The 19721-nt window shown below is 40.1% G+C and overlaps 1 protein-coding gene across 2 annotated transcripts; it reads right to left on the bottom strand.

Annotated features, from left to right (window-relative positions):
* Window positions 1-682: 682 nt before the first annotated feature.
* Window positions 683-19406, bottom strand: REEP2 (receptor accessory protein 2). 2 transcript variants are annotated; one of them, XM_059483328.1, is made up of 9 exons: window positions 19343-19406; window positions 18907-18979; window positions 14941-15017; window positions 13669-13737; window positions 13347-13467; window positions 12680-12793; window positions 12187-12334; window positions 11754-11896; window positions 683-9821 (listed from the first exon to the last, which is right to left on the bottom strand). In XM_059483328.1, exons 1-9 carry the CDS (start codon window positions 19372-19374, stop codon window positions 9747-9749), a joined length of 852 nt encoding a protein of 283 aa, XP_059339311.1. In that variant the 5' UTR covers window positions 19375-19406; the 3' UTR covers window positions 683-9746. The 2 variants fall into 2 exon arrangements, with proteins under 2 accessions (XP_059339311.1, XP_059339313.1); XM_059483330.1 differs by lacking the exon at window positions 13669-13737.
* Between the last annotated feature and the right edge of the window lie 315 nt (window positions 19407-19721).

Below are 19721 nucleotides of genomic sequence, written 5' to 3'. Positions count from 1 at the left end.
CCTCAGACATATGTTACCAAAACACCAAATATAAAGATGCCACTAGAACCCTGCTAGCTGATTTTCCTCTCTTATCCCAGCCACTACAACTGCTAGCTCCTAGCTACCCACTTTACCTGCTAGTTGGGTCTGTGGAAGAACATCTGTTACTGGTAGCTACAGAAAATTCTTCTCACAGCCCATTTTTACCTTGTAATTTCACATACCCTCTGCTAGTTGTCGCTACCACAGGTTTTCCATAAGTAAGCTGAGTTCTTGCTACCCGGCTCTGCAAGACAATTTTTATTTCCTGACCACTCTAATGTTTCATGCCTAGGTATAGCAGCTATGTAGTACTGATTAAACATTCGTGCTTCTGCACGTAGACCGCGAAAAAGATATTCACCATTCTCTAACGTTGCACACATGAATGCTTTCCAATTTCTGTCTTCCCCAAAAGTTATTTGCCATTACAATTCACATAGGTCTCCTAGATGCTTAACAGCAACAGTATTCTGCAGGAACAAAAAGGCCACCTAACAAATACACTTGTGATAGGTATCCAAGTCCTCAGTTAACAGCTGGGAAGTGGACACAACCTGAGAGTGAGGAACATTTATGTTCCTGTATAATGCCAGGCCAGGACAAACCAGATTCCCAAAATTTGCCTTATTTTTAAGGCAAATAGCAGAAATAGCAGGACTTTGTGTTCATTTTCATATATTTATTCATTCAACAATGGAGAGGTGGAAAGGCAGAAGACTAATCACATAAGACATGAAGATAAACTAAAATGATTTAGGAGCACAATTTGAAAAGATAACAAAACATCATTTTTTAAAATAATATCCACAGGCATCAGTAGCAAGAAACTGGGGCATGAGGGGGGGAGAAAGGTATGTAAACTCACTAAAAAATAACAAAAAGCCATACCTTCAACTAATAAATCTATAAGCCTATTCTGATGACACACAGAGATTTAAATTCAAAGTATCTGAGACATTTATCTGTCAAAATAAACTGGAAATAAAAAGTGAATAAATAACTTCTAGAATCTTTCTCTCTCACCCACATCAATAACTAAACCTTACCACAGCAACTTTTTCTTTAGAGGTGCCATCATAGACTTGTGATCAGTTGTTCCTGGGAGTACCACTTACCAGAGAGACCCACATGAGACAGTAGCAAGAAGTAGTGTTCAAAATTTAGTCCTTAGATGATGCCTTTTTGGTCTCATCAGCAATCTTCACCAAGTTGATAAATAAGCCTAAATAGACATAGTAAAATGAGCTTTTCCAAATAGTCTCCAACCCGAACAGAAGGGCTGTCTTTCCATGTGTATGACCCTGATACGTCAGAAGGGAACTTAGCCAGGAAAGCCATTTCTAGTGGAAATGTCAAAATAATTGAGAACAGAAATAAGGACTAGTTGCCATCCTGTGGAACAAGAGCACATGTGCATTGATAAAACCTTTTGTATTATACTCTGGATAGAAATGGAAGATAAGCAATGGGCCCTTTAAAATAAGCACTTAAAAAAAGAGACTGTTAAAAGATACCTAAGAAGAAAGCACAACGCAAGACTTAGGTTTTGTACATTTAAGTCATTATACTGCAGCAAGTGACCAGACTTAATGACCACAAAAATTAGTTACAGATTTTCAACAACTCCTCCTCTTAGGAAAACTCTATTAACTCAGTCATTTAACACCACGGTGCTTCAGCACATGGGTAAAAAAGTGACAGTGTCGTAACGAGGCATTTTCCAATGTGTGTTTAATTCCAAACTACCCTCTGATTATCAAATAAACTGAGCAGTATCAGAGACAGGACACTGGACTAGCTGAACTAATTCAGTTTGTGTTGGCCTTTTCTCTGCTTTCCCTTTTTGGCAGTAAATAGCCTTCCTGCACTACAATGGCTCCAGGCATCAGTTACCATATTCTTGTAGTAAATACAGAATGGTCACAATAGCTGGTTACAAAAATTAAACTATCAAATGCTGCTTAATTCTATTTAATTCAATATATTCATCACCCCAAATAAGCAAGCGATAGCAACAATGTTATAATTTCCATTCAGTTGCTAGATTCCCCAACAGAACCTAGGAAAAAGGAAAAGGTTGGAAAAAAAAAAATCTGTGCTTTAGTTTTGGCTAAACTTACATCAGCACACTTCCTATAAAACCAACACTGAGTGTTGACAGTAGAGAGCCTTTATGTTAGTTCTATACAGGCAGAGATAAATAAACTACATACAAGGCTTAGCCACAAAAGCCAATTCCTACCTCCCTCAAAAATAAGTTAATTTCTTATAACTCTTTAAATCTTTACTAAATGTTTTGTAGAATGTGCTACATGCTTTTGAGATGGGGCATGTCAGGGCAATCCATAACTTGTACTTGAAATTTAGCACCTGCCCAAAAGCACTGTGTTGGTTTACATAAGGCCGATCATATGATGGGAAAATAGAAACATATTCAATATATTTTATTCTTCATGCTTTTCCCCCTGATGTCTGACATTGAAGAATCCCCAGGACTATTCTAGATTCTGTTTCTCTTTCCTACAGAAACCTCCTGGTATGTCCTGGATCCTCCTTTAGTCTGCAAGTCTCCATCTATGCTGTTGCAAATAAAAGAATTTCTCAACATTGGAAAGAATCTCATACTGTTACATTATGTTCTAATATCAGCTTTTCCTTGTAAGAATGTGAAAATCCCATGGACTCATATTATCCTGTATGGTTAACAAATACAAAAAGTCGAGTTTGTTTTGTGAAATGCGTGCACCATTAATTGACTTAAAAAAATAACCAAAACAACAAAACAAACAAAAAAACAACCAACCAAATCTGTGTCTGTTCTTCAGAATGCTAACTCTCTGTTGCCATGGTCACAAATTACCATAGTAACATTAGATACATCTGTATTTTTAGATTAAAATTGCTTCTCTTTTCAGAGAAAACAGACCCAACTAAAAGAAAATACTCATCCTTACCAGGAAATACTACTAAAATTCAGAGTATAAAGTAGAGGAACACACAGCAATTGGTTAATTACAAAAGCTGGCGGGGGGAAGAGGGCTGCAGGGAGGGGGTGAATCACAAACATTGCCATTTTCAGAGCTGCTCCCTACAGCTAGAAAATTGTTTGAATATACAACAAAAATTAAAAAGTGAGGACAGTTATTCTGTAACACTATTGTCTCAGCAAGCCTTACTGGATAGTGGCTCAATAAGAATGCCGAGAATAGCCTTTTCAGTCAGATGTTAATAGCAGTATTATTTAATGAAATATTTCTCCATTAGAACCCCAGCTTGTTTTCCCTCTCACTCCCAAGGAGGACCTTCACTCATACCTAGGAAATATTGCTGTTCAACTGCCATAATTGAACTAACTGTTACGAGACATGTCTCTGCTCTCTCATGTTCAGTGGTTTTATGTTATGCTTATACCCTCTAGTGGACAAAAAGTAATTCACAACCCTCCTGGTGCCTTACTGCCTTTAGATCAGCACTGTGCTAACAGGGACTTGAGGATGTTAAAATGCTGAGTCAAACCCAAGCATCTCTTGAGATTAATTTCAGAAATAATCTAAGAGTCAGAAATGATGAATTAATTAATGCAGTGCTTTCCCAAATAAGGCAGCAACACAAACACAGAAAGCTTATATTCGATACTAGGTGTGACAATCATGAAAATTTCTCTTCATTTTATAATTTTAGTCAATTTTTTTACTTCTTTCTTTCTGGTAAGTTACTAAGCATTATTTGTGATAAAAACTTAGTTCCTTGGTATGTAAAACTTTATATCCAGACTTGCCATCCAGACAAACTTTCCTCCCAAACCTACTACAAAGACCATGACTGAATGCCCTACCTTTTTAAGTCAGTATAGCAATGCATTTCCACTGTGGCCAGAAATGCTTTAGTGTTTTACATACTCTCAGTCAGTCATATATTACAGAAGACTTGAGCTTTGCTCCTTTAATGTTCACTAATTTTTGCATTATTCCCATAAATGCTATTTCTAACATGATCTGGTTAAACACTGACAGAATGCTCTTGGTCCAAAGGGTCTGCAGTAAGCACATTTCAGCCAGAATCCACTGCAAGAAAAGGGAAATATGTCAACCTATGCTATTTGCAATAGATACTTACATTCCACCCGCGAATCTAGCCTTAGGCCTTGTTGTACCAGTTACATGTATCAATCTAGGTCATAGGTTTAAATAACAAAAAAAAGGCTAAATTAAAGCTCTAATACAGTATATTTCAAATCTCCACAGTCAGTAGAACGGAAGCCAGCCCTTGCTTAATAAGAATAAACATAAAAACTTCACAGAAAAACAGGAGCTCTGAAATAGAGAAAAAGTAACAGCTTGCAAGGTGCTTTAGGCAAAGATTTTAGGCATATAAATAGCAATGACCTGAATTTACCTGCAAAATTGCAAAAAAAAAAAAAACCAAAACAGCAACAACAACAAAACACCCAAAAAACAAAAAAAAAAACCAAAAAAACAACAAAAAAACCCAACAACAACAAAAAAAAAAAAACAGCTTGCAACTGTTTCTTTTCACTTTATATTATTTTAATTCCTATTATCATCAGAAATAGAGCACTAGAAATTCTGACATTGAGTTGTGGGATTCTACAGATAACTGTGTATATGAGCATAGCTAAGCCCAGCATTTGGTTCGCCCAAAAATGCAGGCTTTGGCAGGGGACAGAGGGTAGAATTTCCCAGGCAAACATATCCTCTGAAGCCTCCTGCTACTGCTTCTCCAGTGTAATGCATCTACAAAAGAGACCAGAGATGCTTGATATTCATCTGGTCCTCCCTGCAGATCAGCTGCCTGCTGAAGTAAAAGAAAAATTTTATTGCTCTGAAGGAGTGAAAGTTTGAAGAATCTTAATGTATGTAGCTCAAGCCCGGTTTGAAAGGGATGGAGAGGCGGGGGAAAGCAAAGGGGGAAAGAGGGAGGGAGGAGACAGACTGACTCCAAGCGAGAACTCAGGCTCAAAAAAGAAATCAAGCTCTCATCTGTAGAATGCACAGTTGTTAAATGTTGCTTGAGGCTCAGAAAGTTAGCAGTATTTACTGGACAGCTCTGTAATATACACAGCTCATTTTCTACTCTAATGCTATCTATCAATCTATTTGTCTCACAGGAAAGGTTCTTAGCTGCTATGCAGTTATTGTCTCCATTTACTGTTGATACCAACTGTTTTCACAATTTACTCTGCATACCTCAAGATCTTTTTTGAGACTCTAGGCTTCTTAACAATACCTATAAGGAACATAAGAATGGAGTTATGTTTATAGTGTCTTGCAACAGAGCCAAATTCCAGATGAAAAGTGACCAGGAAACATTTCTCCTCAATAACACTAAAATGCATTCCCATGCAGCATATGCATTTCTGCACATATTATCAGCCCTTAGGGTCAGCAGATTCCAGACCAGAAATAGCACACAGGAACTGGCAGTGAGTGGCTCTGACTGAGTTGCAAGGTTGAACCAGATGACCCCCAGAGGCCCCTTCCGACTCTGACACCTCTATGGTTCTACAAGCTCATGTAACTTTGCAGTGCTTTTCCTGTTTTTTCACATCTCTGACTTTGCAAGACAACTCACAAAGCAGCACGTCAAGGTGCTTCAGCCAGATAGCACATCACAAATTCCTAGTGGCTAAAGCAAGAAAAGCTTGCTTATAGTACAGACCCAGTTACATAGAGATGTCATTCAGCATCTGCCCAGTAAGCAGTAATGTGACAATACAGTGTCCCCATTATAATACAACTTCTTTCCCCAGATTTCTCTCTTAGGGAGCAACACTTTACAGCATTATATGCAACTTTGGAAGACAGAAAGGAAACAGGTCAATTCAACAGCTGCTCTCAAACACACAATGACACTTCACAGTTAACTTGTGAGCCTCCTTGATACAACGCTCTATGTGGACCAGAGAACCAGCATAGTTCTCCATATCTTACTTTTCTCCTAAGGCACTAAATTTCCTGCTGATTAAGATGGCACAGAATAAATAACCATTTCTTGAAAGTTGGTGGTTCTCTTGTTTTCCAAGGAAGTATATTGTGAAGGAGTCATACTTCCAAGAGCGATGTATTAAAAAAAAGCCCAGCACTGCAAAAGCACAATGAGTGGAAATCAATTCACTAAAATGAGGGAAGGTAAAACTTCCCCAGAAAAAGCTTTGCAATTTTAACACCAGAACCCCTCTCTATATATATGCTCTACATACCAAGGAAATCATTCTAGTCTAAAGGAAATCAGTCCCAGAAATGTAAAGCTGGAGAATCACAAACTCCATTTTAAAAAAGTAGGTAACAATGATGTTTAGGTAAAGTGTAAAGGGTTAAAACCTGACAGTTGTCTCCCCCATATTTTCATATTTCTTACCCACCACGGAGGATTATTGCCAAACAAGAAAACACTTTCCCTTTTATGCAACAAATTATTAAGTTTCTTACACAGGAAACCCCATTTCAGTATTTTCTTTTCCAACAGCAGAACACTGACTCATCCTACAGCAAAGCATGAAAGTAAAACATTTCTTTTCAAAAGGCAGTCATGGCTTCAACTTTGTATGTCATGGTACAGGTATTTTAGGATAACCTTTAGGCACATGAAGTTTGACACACACATACCACCCTCTTTAGCCTCCACCTTCAAGTATCATTTTCTGTTACTGCACTTCTCTCTATGGCCAGGCAGATTAGGAAAAGGCTCTAAACATTTACCAAACACAACAGGGTTCTACTGCTAGGTGAAGACTTAACCATTTGCTTAATTGCATGATGAAGCCCACAGATGATACTGAAGAGAAACTACATTCCAGCATTTCCTGCTGAAAACACCGAACAGCAGCTGATAAAAGCATTTTATCAAAACAGCACATTCAGCGTTCTCATTAACAAGAGAAATTCTATGCAAGACAGTGCATCCAATGCAGAACTAGATCTAGAAGCTCACTAAGAGGTCACGTGGGTGGTGGCAGATCTGCAGTGGCTTTGATCAAGCAAAGTACAATCTAGCAGTCACACTTGTACTACAAGAAGAAAACAGTATCCATGCTAAGACATTGGTCTTGCTCTGGGTAAGTTCTGCTGCTTGACATCATCAGCTTCATATCACACACTAGACAGTCCCTGACTCTACTGTAGACTCCCTCTTGCAACCAAAAAGCCAATTAGAGTAAAACTGACCCGTATTTACCCACAAGCTAACGACATCAAGCATCAATGCTAAGTAAATGCTACTTAGCACAGACCCCAGCTCAGGAAGACAAAGACAAATCCAAACACCAGAACTGACTGAATCTTCAGAAATTCTTCCCGTGCTTCAAAGCAGAAAAGCCATTACAAATAAATGTATTCTAGAGAGGATTCTGGAAAGTTGCTCTGTGGAAACATAGTAATCGTAGACTATCACAGTGCATGCACAAGGAAAGGGCAAGAAGAACAGCACAAAGGGAGACTTGGCTTCCAAATCAAGTCCCTCACAATGATTTACATAAATAATTTGCTATGCACAATTTTAATTTTGAAAAAAAAAAAAAATCAAGAAACATGGTCACAGACATACTAGGTATATAGAGAACAATGGCTCTCGCTCAGTACAGTAAAGTCTAGGACAGCAATATCTCACAACTGCATCTTCCACATAACCATGAAAGATTTTATCTGTTGTCTGAAGAGAAGAATTTCCTTTGGAAACAGCAAGTATTCCTGCTTCAGGACATGCATTTGCATGTGCTGGTAAAACACGAATATGAAGTGAACAAAATAATTGTTTGGTTTTTTTTTTTATGAAATGCAGAGCCAAATCAAGCATTTTCTACTGGCTTCTGGATAAGGCCTTGTGGATAATTTAGGACAAATATTTCTGACAAGACGCAAGTTTCTAATGGACCGTAAAGTTTAAATTTTTTAAAGCTGCAAAAAATAGTAAACCCAACTTAACTGGCTTCCTGAAATAACTGGTGTATTCAACAGCAAACAATTTGCCACCAAGACAGTGGAAAACAATAAAAAAATTCAGTCCTAATCTTCACCTTTATAAACTTTTGAAAGGCTATTCTCTAGGTCAGAAATACTTGTGGAGCATTAGCTGCAGAAGTGCTTCTATACCTTGTCAACAGCAAAATACTGGGCTCTGTGAAGAATTCACTGTAATTTCAGAAATGTGACAACAAAAGTATGGGATGCTAACACCTGCATGTAGGAGCCAGGTTCCTTTGATAACTAATTTCACTGAAAATTAAGACCATCAAGTATTCATTCAGACATCCATGTCTAAAATGGTGCACCTTCATTATCGATCTTGATAACAAGAACCCAACTCTTAAATTTTCATAGGCTCAGCCAGCATGTGTATAGGGGTTCACCCCTGAAAAACGTTCAAGAGTCTAGTATGGCTTGTCATTAAGCAAATTTTCTCTCTAGCACTACAATTTCCTTCTCACAATACATATTCTACATTCCTTGTAGTTTTCTGTCCCAAGCATTAAGTATTGCTCGAGTCTCAGGACACTGATAAGCACAGCACATATCAGACAGAAAATCTGTGCAAGGGCTGCAGCAGGATAAAGCAAGAGGACAGATTAATCAGTATTTACCAGTATTGTGCCCTAGTGCCTGCTTTTTATCCCCCATAAACAAAATCCTGAAGTTAGAGGAACTCGACCATTAATAAATCAACTGTTTCAGTTCTTATGGCCTGAGGATTGACTCTCCTAAAGCTGAGAGGTGGGGGCTTCTGATATTCTCAAGTATGTTTGCAGACTATTTTGAGACAGATTTTCCCCAGACATCTGCTAGAATAAAAGAATTTGTCTGAAGTAACAAGCAACACAACGACATGAGTTCAACCACTAAATGGCAAAGCGAGTATGCTTGCTATGGAACTGCATGAGACTCGCCTCATTCTGATGCTCTCAGTGAAGTCAAAGTGAGCATTAGAACCTGAAATAAAATTCAAGCAGTTTAAAAAAGAGCCAAAATCTTAGATATGTCACACTTTCCTTCTCAACAGTAACTCCTACCTACTCCATCATATAATGTGCATGTAATAGCACATTTCCTTTATCAGTTTTTCAAATTATCACCCTTCTAGAAAAAATTATCACCTTCCAGAAAAAATAAAATTAAACCCAATCTCTTCATCTTCCAGTATGAGTAGTGGGAATCTAGCATATACCTCCCATGAGCCAGTCCTTTATGTTCTAAAGCACTCAGTATAATATCACTTCGACCACTTTCTCAAAGGCAATGGACATATCCATTCTTAAGGAATATGACTCATGATGGGCACTTCTTAACAACACACAGCTGCAGGAGAATACCCAGAGCAAGAGAAGACATTTTTGAGCGCCACCCACCCTATGGAACTCCAGTGTCTAGTATTTTTCCAGCTTCTGTGCAATGGATGCCTTTAACCCTAGTAGGTTTTTCCAGCAAAAACTCTCAACTAGAGTTATACAGTGGGAATTCCAAAGCATCTGGCTATGTACAGACATATCAGCATTCCCTCCAACAGAGAGATGAAAAGGAGAAAATTTGTGAGGATTTGTATCCTCTACTCTGCTTTCTGAATCCCAGCCTCCCCCTTGCCTTGGAATGAGCTCTGTAAAGCAGTATCAGTTATGTACAAGAATCTCAGCTCCCTTCCTTTGGAGAGTTTCCCCATAAAAAGCGAAAGGCAAATCCCAGGACAGAGACAGGTGCTGGAGGGGGCAGGTTGCCTTAGGATGACTCGCCAGAAGCAAGAGAGCCAGCAGCTTTCTTCTTAGGGCGGGCTTTTACACTTCTCACGGGAAGCTGAGGAGAAATAAAAAGAGGCATCTTAGGCTAGTTTATTTTAACATCTAAATGTGTAACAGAAAGATGCAAGAATGCAGAGTGAAAAATAAGACAAAAAAACAACAACATGACCCTAATAATGTCATCTGTTGTCTCAAAATGTCTGTTTAACCATTTTTTTTTTTTTTCAATAAACAAATCACTCAATATATCCATCAAATAGCAACCAGAAAAAGGCATTCTAGAACAAGGTATGTACAGTAGTAAAATCAAAGCTGGCTGTCCAAACAAAAGGTTAAACACAGATATTTCTGACTGGTAACATTCACATAACATTTCACTGCTCCAACTTTTCTGCTTCTTAACGTCCATCACCAGTGCAGTTCTCCGAAAGCTGTAGAAACAACCTGAACTAATTTGCACACTTTACTTCTGTGCCTTACATTCTAGATACTGGTAAGAAGAGCACATTTATTCATCTGTGATGCATTCAGCCCTGGCTGGAAATCTCAGATCTCAGTCAAAGACCTCCTACAAGTCCTGCATCTGACCCAAACACCCAACAATCTGAGCATAAATACCAATATGCCTGCAAAGGGCTTTATCGGTACTTCTGTATTCACAACAAACAGCAAAGAAGAGTTCTTTCTGTCTTTTCATAATTTCACTTTGAAAAGTCCTCTCTAGGAAGCTTCCACTCAAATTTTGAGCCTCTTTTTTCCCTGCTCCTGTCTAATAGAGAAGACAAGAAAGAAGAGGGGTCAACTCCGAAATAAGCCATAGAAAGATCCTAGTTAAATTAAAATGCATCTTTGGACAGAGATGTCTGTTTTTGGAGAAAATCAAAAGCCACCTGGACCTGGTCCTGGGAACTGGCTCTACATGAGCAGTGGTGAATTCAGAGAACCCCTCCAACCTCAATTATTTTGTGATTCTATTACAAGGAGCACTGAAGCACATGCAAAGGTTTCCCACACACTGTAAAATCAGTTTAACAGTACAACTTCAAATCATGCCCTAAGCAATTACTTTCCTTCAAACTATTTCATATTTAGCCTGAATAGCTCGACAATGTGAGTCAGCTATATAGCATTCTTTATCTTAGATAAAAATAATAACGTTAGAAGTCCAAGTTGAATCAACCCCAACTTCATAAAAAGGGAGAAGCATTTTATCATGTACAAATCAAACCATAAGAAACACGCAAGCAAGTGTCAAGACCTGGAAAGTAGCACCTCAAAAAACATTTTCTACAAAACACAGATGAAAACACCTGGAAAAAAGATTGCTATGCTCAAGTGATTCTTGGACACAACTGCATCTACTTTCATGTATGGTTTATTTGAATAATAAGAAATCAGGCATCTCATATCCCACTGAATGGCTGTAAATACCTTGGATCATCACGTGAACATAAGGAGACAGCTGAGCAATCACTAGTTACTCAAACTTCAGGAACAAACTCCAGGAATGGGGTAGGTAGGACTGGTGTAATTTCCCATACCTAAGGTGTAAAAGTCAAGGGAGGCCTAAGAGGGTACACAGCTGCTGCATTTAGATCAAGAGAAAATGGCTGTCCCAGGGATAAATGTCACTATTATGTATTCAGACTGCAGTAGATAAGAGAGAGGATATTGTCAACAAAACATGTTAAAGATATCTAATGCTCCACCCTTCAATACAAAATCCAGATGAAAGAAAAGCTGGGTTCTGGCTTATGACAGAGACTTACATGCATGATAAAAATGCAAAAGCTAGAGACAAGTATAGCAAGTAGATGACAAGTCCTCTCATGTAGGACTCAACTAGAAAAGACAGTCCAACAAAATTTATATATACAGCTTCTAAATGCTGAGACTATAAAGCTATAGCCTTTCAACCAAGCTCACAAATCAATGTCAGTGCTGGAAATTATCTATACACCAACTAACTCACTTCAGCTTTCATCACCTTTTTAGGAGTTTTGAGACTCTGAGTTCGTTTAGGAAGTTTGTCTCCTGCATCTTCATCTGATGGGTCTGTTCTAGCATCTGATGGGGTTCCATTAGACCGATGTGCCACACTGCTCTCCTCTCCTGAGGAGTAACACGAAGCTAAGGAACAAGAGCAAAAGTTTTAGCAAATACTTTTAAAAAATCTCATGGTTTTAAATGGCCCATCCTCAAGGAACACATGACAGAGAGACCATCTTGAATAATGATTATGGGATAAGTATGGGATAAGTACAGAGATGTATATTAAATAAGAAGGGTCTAGGGAAGACAATGCAACTTCTCACAGATAATTTACAATCTTGTACTACTTTCTGAGACCCAAGGCTCAGGGAAGCCCTCCTGGCTCACTATCAGAGGTCTCATACAATGGCCCAGCTGGTGCTCTGTACCTGAGTCTTCAATAGTTTCCAGAAGACTTGCACCAGAGGGGTGCAGCTGTGGATCACGGCTTCGCATATGCACAGTATCTTCATCTCGGATCAGAGTGAGATCCTGCATGCTGAAACTTCGAAGCTTCTCAGACAAAACTCCCTGGCCCTAAGAGGACATAAAATTAGGGTGAAAGGCACCTCACCAAGATCATCTCACATGGAATTATTCATTCAGAAGAGGAGCAAAGGTGCCCTATTCCCCACTAGGGTACTCTGAAAAAAAACAGAGAAGTGAAAACAACAAGAGGTTAAAGCAAAATCCACTCCACTCCCCCTCTACTTTTTCTAAGTCAAAGGATGGGATTATCTGCAGGGCAAACTGGAAGGAAGGAAAAGTAGGTTGCTGCCAAACAAGTACTAGTATCTCTAACAGACCCACAGCACCTAACTGCTGGTACACAAAAATAAACTGCTGGAGAATTCATGAATATTACAGAAGGCACTGCATTACCTTTGCAGCTGCAGTAACCGCTGCATTGGCAGCAAGGTTTAACCCTCTCTTGCCAACTCGCATCATGGTTTCGTAGCTCTTGTCACAAGCCTGAGTAATGTATTCATCAATTTCCTAGGAATGCAACATGGAACATGGCATTTAGTTGCTCGTTACAAACATGATCAAAGTTTCCTCATCATCACTCTTAAAAACACAAAGCTCATCTCTTTTTTCAGACTATTAGCATCAGGTGTCATTGATCACATAACTTGAGTTTCTCTGCTAATTACAGAAAACATGTAAAGGCAGCTTTAAAATACAGTACGCTATTTCCAAATTATAATTACTGAAACAAAGCAGCTGCTTATACCAACAATGTGAAAAAACAGACTGGCTACAGAACATGCTCCTCCTATCGTGATTCAAGAGGCTTAACTACTGACAGTGACTGTAAGGGCTCATGACACTGGGTTAGCCAAACATGCTTTCTAAGCATTAGGCAAACTATTGGCTACACTGCAATCTTCAGTAAGCTGCAGTATGACATCATTGTCAGACACAATCATTCTACATTCACTAAGGTCAGCACAAACAAGATTCATTGATTTCAGTTTTTATTGTGGCATAACTGAATTAGAAGTCAATCAAGTCCCAGACAGGTCAGTATCTTCCAACAAGCAAGTACCTTCTCCTTATTGGAGAGCGTTGGGTGCACAAACTTCCTGTAGAGGACACTGGAGCCCTTTGTGTAAGGGGAGAGCAGCCAAATCACAAATGCGATTTTCAGCTCGAAATAAAAGGGAAACCTGAGAGAAAGAGGAAAAAAAAAAAGAAGAAGAAAGAGAAAGATGGAGAACTGGAATCAAGATCAGCACAGAGACAGATGGAGATAACTAGCAGAGAGCAGCACAGGCAGAAAGAGTGCAGGCAAGGTAAAGGCTCAGAAACAAGAGAATCAATTATTCAGGTCAGAAAAGCAGAACCCTTTTTAGAATCCTAGGACATACCTTCTTCGAGTATCATTTAGTCTTTCATCCATAGCCATGAAAACTCCATAAACAGGGCATCTCTCAGCCCTGCAAACACACCAAATTACAATCTGATAGCTACTCTCATAATTCTGAAGCTTCTTCAGAGAGCATCCACCGGATGTTAACATCACATTATTTTCCCTTCTCAGTTTCCAAAATTTTCAACTATGTATCTTAGTAATGTCACATTGCTGCTAAAGCTGATGGCTGTTTCTGAAACTTCCAACAGGTACTCCTCAGATAAGACACAAAAGCAGGGCCAGTGTAAATGAAAAAGAGCAGGCAGAACGTATGCCTGTCCTCTCTAACCCTTACCCAATAAAGTCTAGAAGATACAATAGCAGAGATTGAAACAAGTGAATAGAAATTCTCTACTGACTCAATCAGTAGGAAGAAACTCCTGTTTTCAGAAGTCCTTTATGTGAATAAGCTGAAGTTCTTATACTTTCTCAATCTTTGTCTGCTTTTCAGATTTTATGCAGGTAAAAACAAAGCTGCTGAGCACGTTTGTATGGCATGTATAGTACCTCATGGCTCTTAAGAAGATGAAACTCTTGACTAACATTGTTTCAGAGATGTATGCAAAGCTCAAACACTAAAGCAATGAGACAACTGAAAATACCCTGGTTCAAAGTTGAAGCCCTGTAACAATGAATTGTCATTTTTGGAGGCCTCCATATTGCCAAGCATGACACAGAACATCGAATGGAGTAACAATCTGCTTTCTTCTATTCCAGTCTGTCCCATCCTTCCTAGAGAAAGCCAAGTTCATCATGCAAACCAATCACAGCACTGACATGTGTGTGATCTGTTCTTCCACATAAAAGGCTGTCAAAGCAAAATAGGTCCCTTCCTTCTACCATTTTAAGGTGTCTTTTAGACTATCATTATTCAAACTGTACCAGTTCACATTAACAGCTTCTCAAAAATATTTCAAGTTATGAATGGATGAAGATCCTTTTACAGATACTGTGCATTTACCCTAACTTTGCAAGCAAAGGAGTTGAAACAGCTAAGATGGCAGATGCTACCCACAGTATCTCGAAACCTGCTAACTCTTCACAGGGACTGAAAACTCCTAAAGGAGACAAGAGTTGATTTTCTTAACATCCCAACAGTTCTCCTCTCTGCTTAAAAAAAAAGGCAAAAAACCAAAACAAAAACACAGCAATAACAAAAAAAAACCCACCAAAAAAACCAACAAAAAAAACAAACAAAAAACCCACAACATGCCGCTAAGGAACTCACCAAGAAAGAACAATGTCTGTGAGTGTTTCTGCAGTGGTGAAAAAGGCAAATACAATCCAGTACATCATCCACTTCACCTGCAAAAGAGCAGTCACTCAATGGACACACATCAGAACCCAGAAAAAAAAGTCAAATGTCTTCTCAGTATAAATGACTCATCTCCACACATTAAGACGGATTCAAAAAGAAGGCATATATAATCTGTAATGGACACATACTAAACGGTACATTTTGGTCTGAGAAAACATGTAGGATTAACTGTGCTCTAAATAAACACAAACAGATACATTGATGAACGCATGCCCTGAAGCAACATTATGGTTCAACAGCATTAAGGTCCCAAATGACCTATCCAAAAGGATTTATCCATTCACTTGAAGTAAAGTTACATTCTTCCATATACCATGAATACCATAAAAAAATATATACATGCACATATGTAAAAGCTTAAGTTTCAGCTGCAGCCCTGTATTTTCCTGATGGAAAAAAGAAAAACAACAAACCAAGCAACCTATTACTTTGTGCTAACTCACTAGTAAGCATTCTTTGCCTTAATCATTACTCCCAGAAATCCCACAAGCAATTAATTTTTCTTTTTAAATAAAGGCTCACTGAGAGAGGTATAAAAGCAAAGAACATGCCACATCAACCTAATCTTCTTGTTTAAGGGTTAGAGTAGATGTATGTACTACTATGACACATTTGGACGCCTTTTATCTATCTCTCTACTTCCTCACACCCTTATCTGGGGCAGTATTTCTTTCAAAGCACAAAATAACTCCCCCCCTAACAAACACAGATACACACTGCTGTTTTGGTAACTGGCTACAAGCTTAGAATTCACTCAGCTTACTCCTCAAGAGGAGTCAGCTGAATTATAAGGGAAATTGCTAGTTTTCTATCCTGTTGAGAATTAAAAAAGAGCAGAAGTAGCAGATAAATGAAGAGGACAACTCAATTAAAAGCAATTTAACACCCTGAGTGTCATCAAGAATTGGAAAAAAGGACTAAACTGAATCGGGGAAATGCCACATACTATATCCATACATTAATCAATCGATTAAAATGATACAAACAATTACGTTCATATAATAACGACTTGTTGACAATCCTTGCAAATACTATAAAAGCAGGTATTTCCCCAACCCTGCACGTATTGGAAAATTTGGTGATCTGTTCTTGAAAGACTCTCCACAAGTTTCTCATAAAAGAAAATTAATCTGTCTCCAGCTGCTCTAACACAGTGATGAGTAGTTAATAATCCAAATTATTTCCACTTTACTTCAAACCTTTTCACAACAGAAAATAGCAAAAACTTGTATGGCTCTCTCCTGCCTTTTTCTTTTTCTTGTATCATCAGTTTGGACAAGACCAGGAGCCATTCAGCTGATCTAAAGCAACTTTTCAAAAAGAATGATTAAGTCCTCAGTGCAGCAACATGAAGCAGCTCGTACATGAAGAAGTGTGTGAATAATGATAAATCTAAGTTTGCAAAAAGGTATCCAAAAGGGTGACAGATTTCAGAAAGCCTATACACCAGTAAATCTTACTTCAGCATTAGGCAAAATGACGGTAATAATAGTAATAAAAGCAATTAGCAAATACCTACATATACATAATAAAACAAAGATTAAGAGCTTTTTTCAGAAAAAAAAATCACAAGTATAGCAGAACTCTTATATTTCCATAAGACTCTGCTAGCTATAGTGCTTTCCTTACAGGGCAAGGGTATATGAAGCTTCTAAATAGTTTATAACAGGTCTATACAAACACTTAAAGAAACAAAATCGTCAGGGATAAAAATGAAGGGACTATTGAGGATTAACAATTGGTTAAAAAAAAGGAAACAAAGGATAAAAGTAAATGGCCACTTTTCACAATGAGGAAAGTTACCAGTGGAATCCCACAGGAATCTGTTGAGATCTGTGCTGCTCATCTTCATGAAACATCTGGAAAAGGCTGTGAATAGTGAGATGACAAACTGTGCAGAAGATACTTTTCTATCCAAGAGATTAGATAGGAGTTGATTAAAGGATTCAAAAAAGGATCCTGATTGATCTCCAGCTGACATTTTGTCTCTAAATGGGATTAAATACAAAGCAATGAATTTACAGTGTCTCCTTTTTCCTAGTGAAAACTATTGCATTTACATATATTAGTAGATTTCACTCAAAAGAGGTCACTGTCGGCAGCCTTAGTGTAAGCTTTGTGTTTATTTTTCACTCTGCTTTGTGTTTTATTTTCACTCTGCTAACAGAATGTTCAGAGTATGAACTGAGAACAGAAAACATTGTTTTGTTACTGTTTAAATAAACTTCATGTTCACATCTTTGATACTGGACACATCTCTCACCTCTGTCTCCTTCTGGCACCCTTCACCCTATGCTTTAAAGCCAAGGAAAAAAAAGAAGTATAGCTCCTAAACAAACTAGAAGGATCCTAGTTTTAGAAGTCCCTACAGATGATCAGAAACTAAAAGAAGAGAAAGCAGATGGGAAGAAGCCCTATTTTTTTCTTACAGATTACAAACACCTTCCAAAATTGTGGGTTGAATGAGGCTGCATTTTTTTTTCAATTTACTAAAAGGAGGCAGGAGTCATTTGCTGCTCACCCTGATGATGACCAGCTTCAGGCACATATATAGTCTCCCGAACTTGCACCAAGAACCTAAACAAATTCAGCAAATGCGGAAGCAAAACTGGAATGTAGACTTGACCAACGCTGAAGACAACACGTAAAAAGAAAGAAATTGCTCTTAGGACAATCTGAGCTACTAGAAGTAGTTTGCCACAACTGATCAAGGATTTATCCTGAATTTTTATCATGGTGGTAGAGAACAGTAAATTAGCACTGTACTCTGGTGTCACTGATGAACTGTTTGTGGTAGCTTTGTCTGTGTCAAGTCAAGCTTCACTACAATACTTAAGCACAGATACACCTCTAAGACCTTTCTCCACCACCAAACCCTAATCAATGCTGGTTCTTAAGCACTATGAGCAGGCAGCAGTACATAAAAGAGCTAGATTTGAAAATGGGCAGAACAGCATTCAAGTTTTCTGCTGACTTTTCACATGAAGAACATTTTGAACAGATATTGCCCCTTCTGCTACATTTTCTCCTGTCTTTCTACTTGTGTTGAAAAGGAAGAAGTGTTTCAAATGTAACTGAATTAGACAGATGGCAGTCCAACATCTAACTGCTTATTTCTGATGCGGTCCTCTCAAGGAAAAATTATTAATGTGCAAGTTTTCGCAGTTCAAATAAATTTTCTTGAACCACTCTGCTGGAATCCAGAGTAACTACTTCAGGAAACCTATACCATTGAATCACTAAACAAAACCCAAAAATTAGTGCCATACTTTTCCACATCATAGGTCTTGTCTCAAATGATCTACTCAGAATATCGCTTCTGTAAGAAGGCAACACATTACCACAAAAAACATCTGGTGTTGTAAGTATGGTAATTGCAGCAAGAGAGAGGGAAACGGTTTCAGAAGGGAAGGAGAATGAAGTTTTAACCAACATAAAACACTGATCGCAAGCAGATGGCAAGCAAAGTTGATAGAAAGCCACAAACTAAGCAGGATTATTCAACCCTTTGGAAGAAAACAAAAGTAGTACTGAAAAAGCAGTAAAGGACACAAAGCAAGGATAAAGTTACAAGAAAGAACTTGTCCTGGACTTTCATCTGCTTCCAGACTGCAGTGTTTCCCCCACTTTCCCCTCCTCACTCAGCATCGCCTGAGGAAATACAGCCCACATTTACGGGTTGAAAGCTCCCGTTTCAGTAAGCACCCATCCTTGGCAGCTTTTCCAGAGACGACTGGAGCTGCTGCTCGGGCGGCCTGGCTGACCCGAGCCCCTGCGGAGCCGGAGTGCCATCGTCCCGAGGACAGCCCAGGGGCTTTCGAGGCGGCCGCGAAGGACGAGGCGGGCGCTGCGCCGGCACGGTGAGCTCGTACTCACATATTCCTTTACGTTTTTCGTCTTCACGGCCTTGTAGGACGAGTACGCGGGGTAAAGGGTGCCGAAGATCAGCCTACGAGAAGAACAGACCCCTCAGCGCCTCGCGACGCCCTGCACCGTCCCCGGCCGCAGTGGCGGGCACTCCCCCTGGGATGCCGGTGCCGGCGTGATGCCGATCTCCGGGCGGGGCTCAGCCGCCCTCACCGCGGCACCGCCCGTGGGCCGCAGCAGCCCGCGCGAACCCGCCCGTCTGCGGCCGCAGCCACCCGCGAGGGCGCCCGCCCCCCCCGCCGCCCCTTCCCGGGCGTGGGGTCCCGCGGGGCAGCACCGACGCCACCGCCGGAGCCCCGCTCTGGGCCGCGGCCCCCGAGGGACCGCCGAGGAAGGGCCCCGCCAGCGGCCCACACCTCCCCGCGCCCCGGCCGCACGCACTCACACCACGAGGCGGGAGATTATCCAAGAAACCATGGCGGCACCGGGCGCGGCTCAGGGCTGAGCAGCGGCGGGAGGCGGCTCTTAAAGGACAGGTTCCTGCAGCAAGCGCAGCTCCGCCCCGTGTGCTCGCATGGGAGGAGCCGACGCGGCGGAGGGAGAGGCCGCCAGGCCCTCAGCATCCCGCCGCGCTGCGGAGCCCCGCGAGGCCGCCCCGCGCTGGGGAAAACCCCGCGTTCGCTCGCACCAGGTCGGGAGGTGCAGCGGGATCCCGGGAACGGAGCCACGGCGGCGGAACGGCAGCAGCGAGGTAGACGAGTGGCCTTGTTGGAACGATGGCAGAGAAGCAACATGCACAACGTAAGGAAAATTACAGGAGAGTG

Source organism: Ammospiza nelsoni, chromosome 16 (genome assembly GCF_027579445.1).
Source record: "Ammospiza nelsoni isolate bAmmNel1 chromosome 16, bAmmNel1.pri, whole genome shotgun sequence".
NCBI classification, from domain to species: domain Eukaryota; kingdom Metazoa; phylum Chordata; class Aves; order Passeriformes; family Passerellidae; genus Ammospiza; species Ammospiza nelsoni.
Note: the sequence above shows the minus strand (reverse complement) of the source record. Positions and strands in the feature narration are given on the sequence as shown.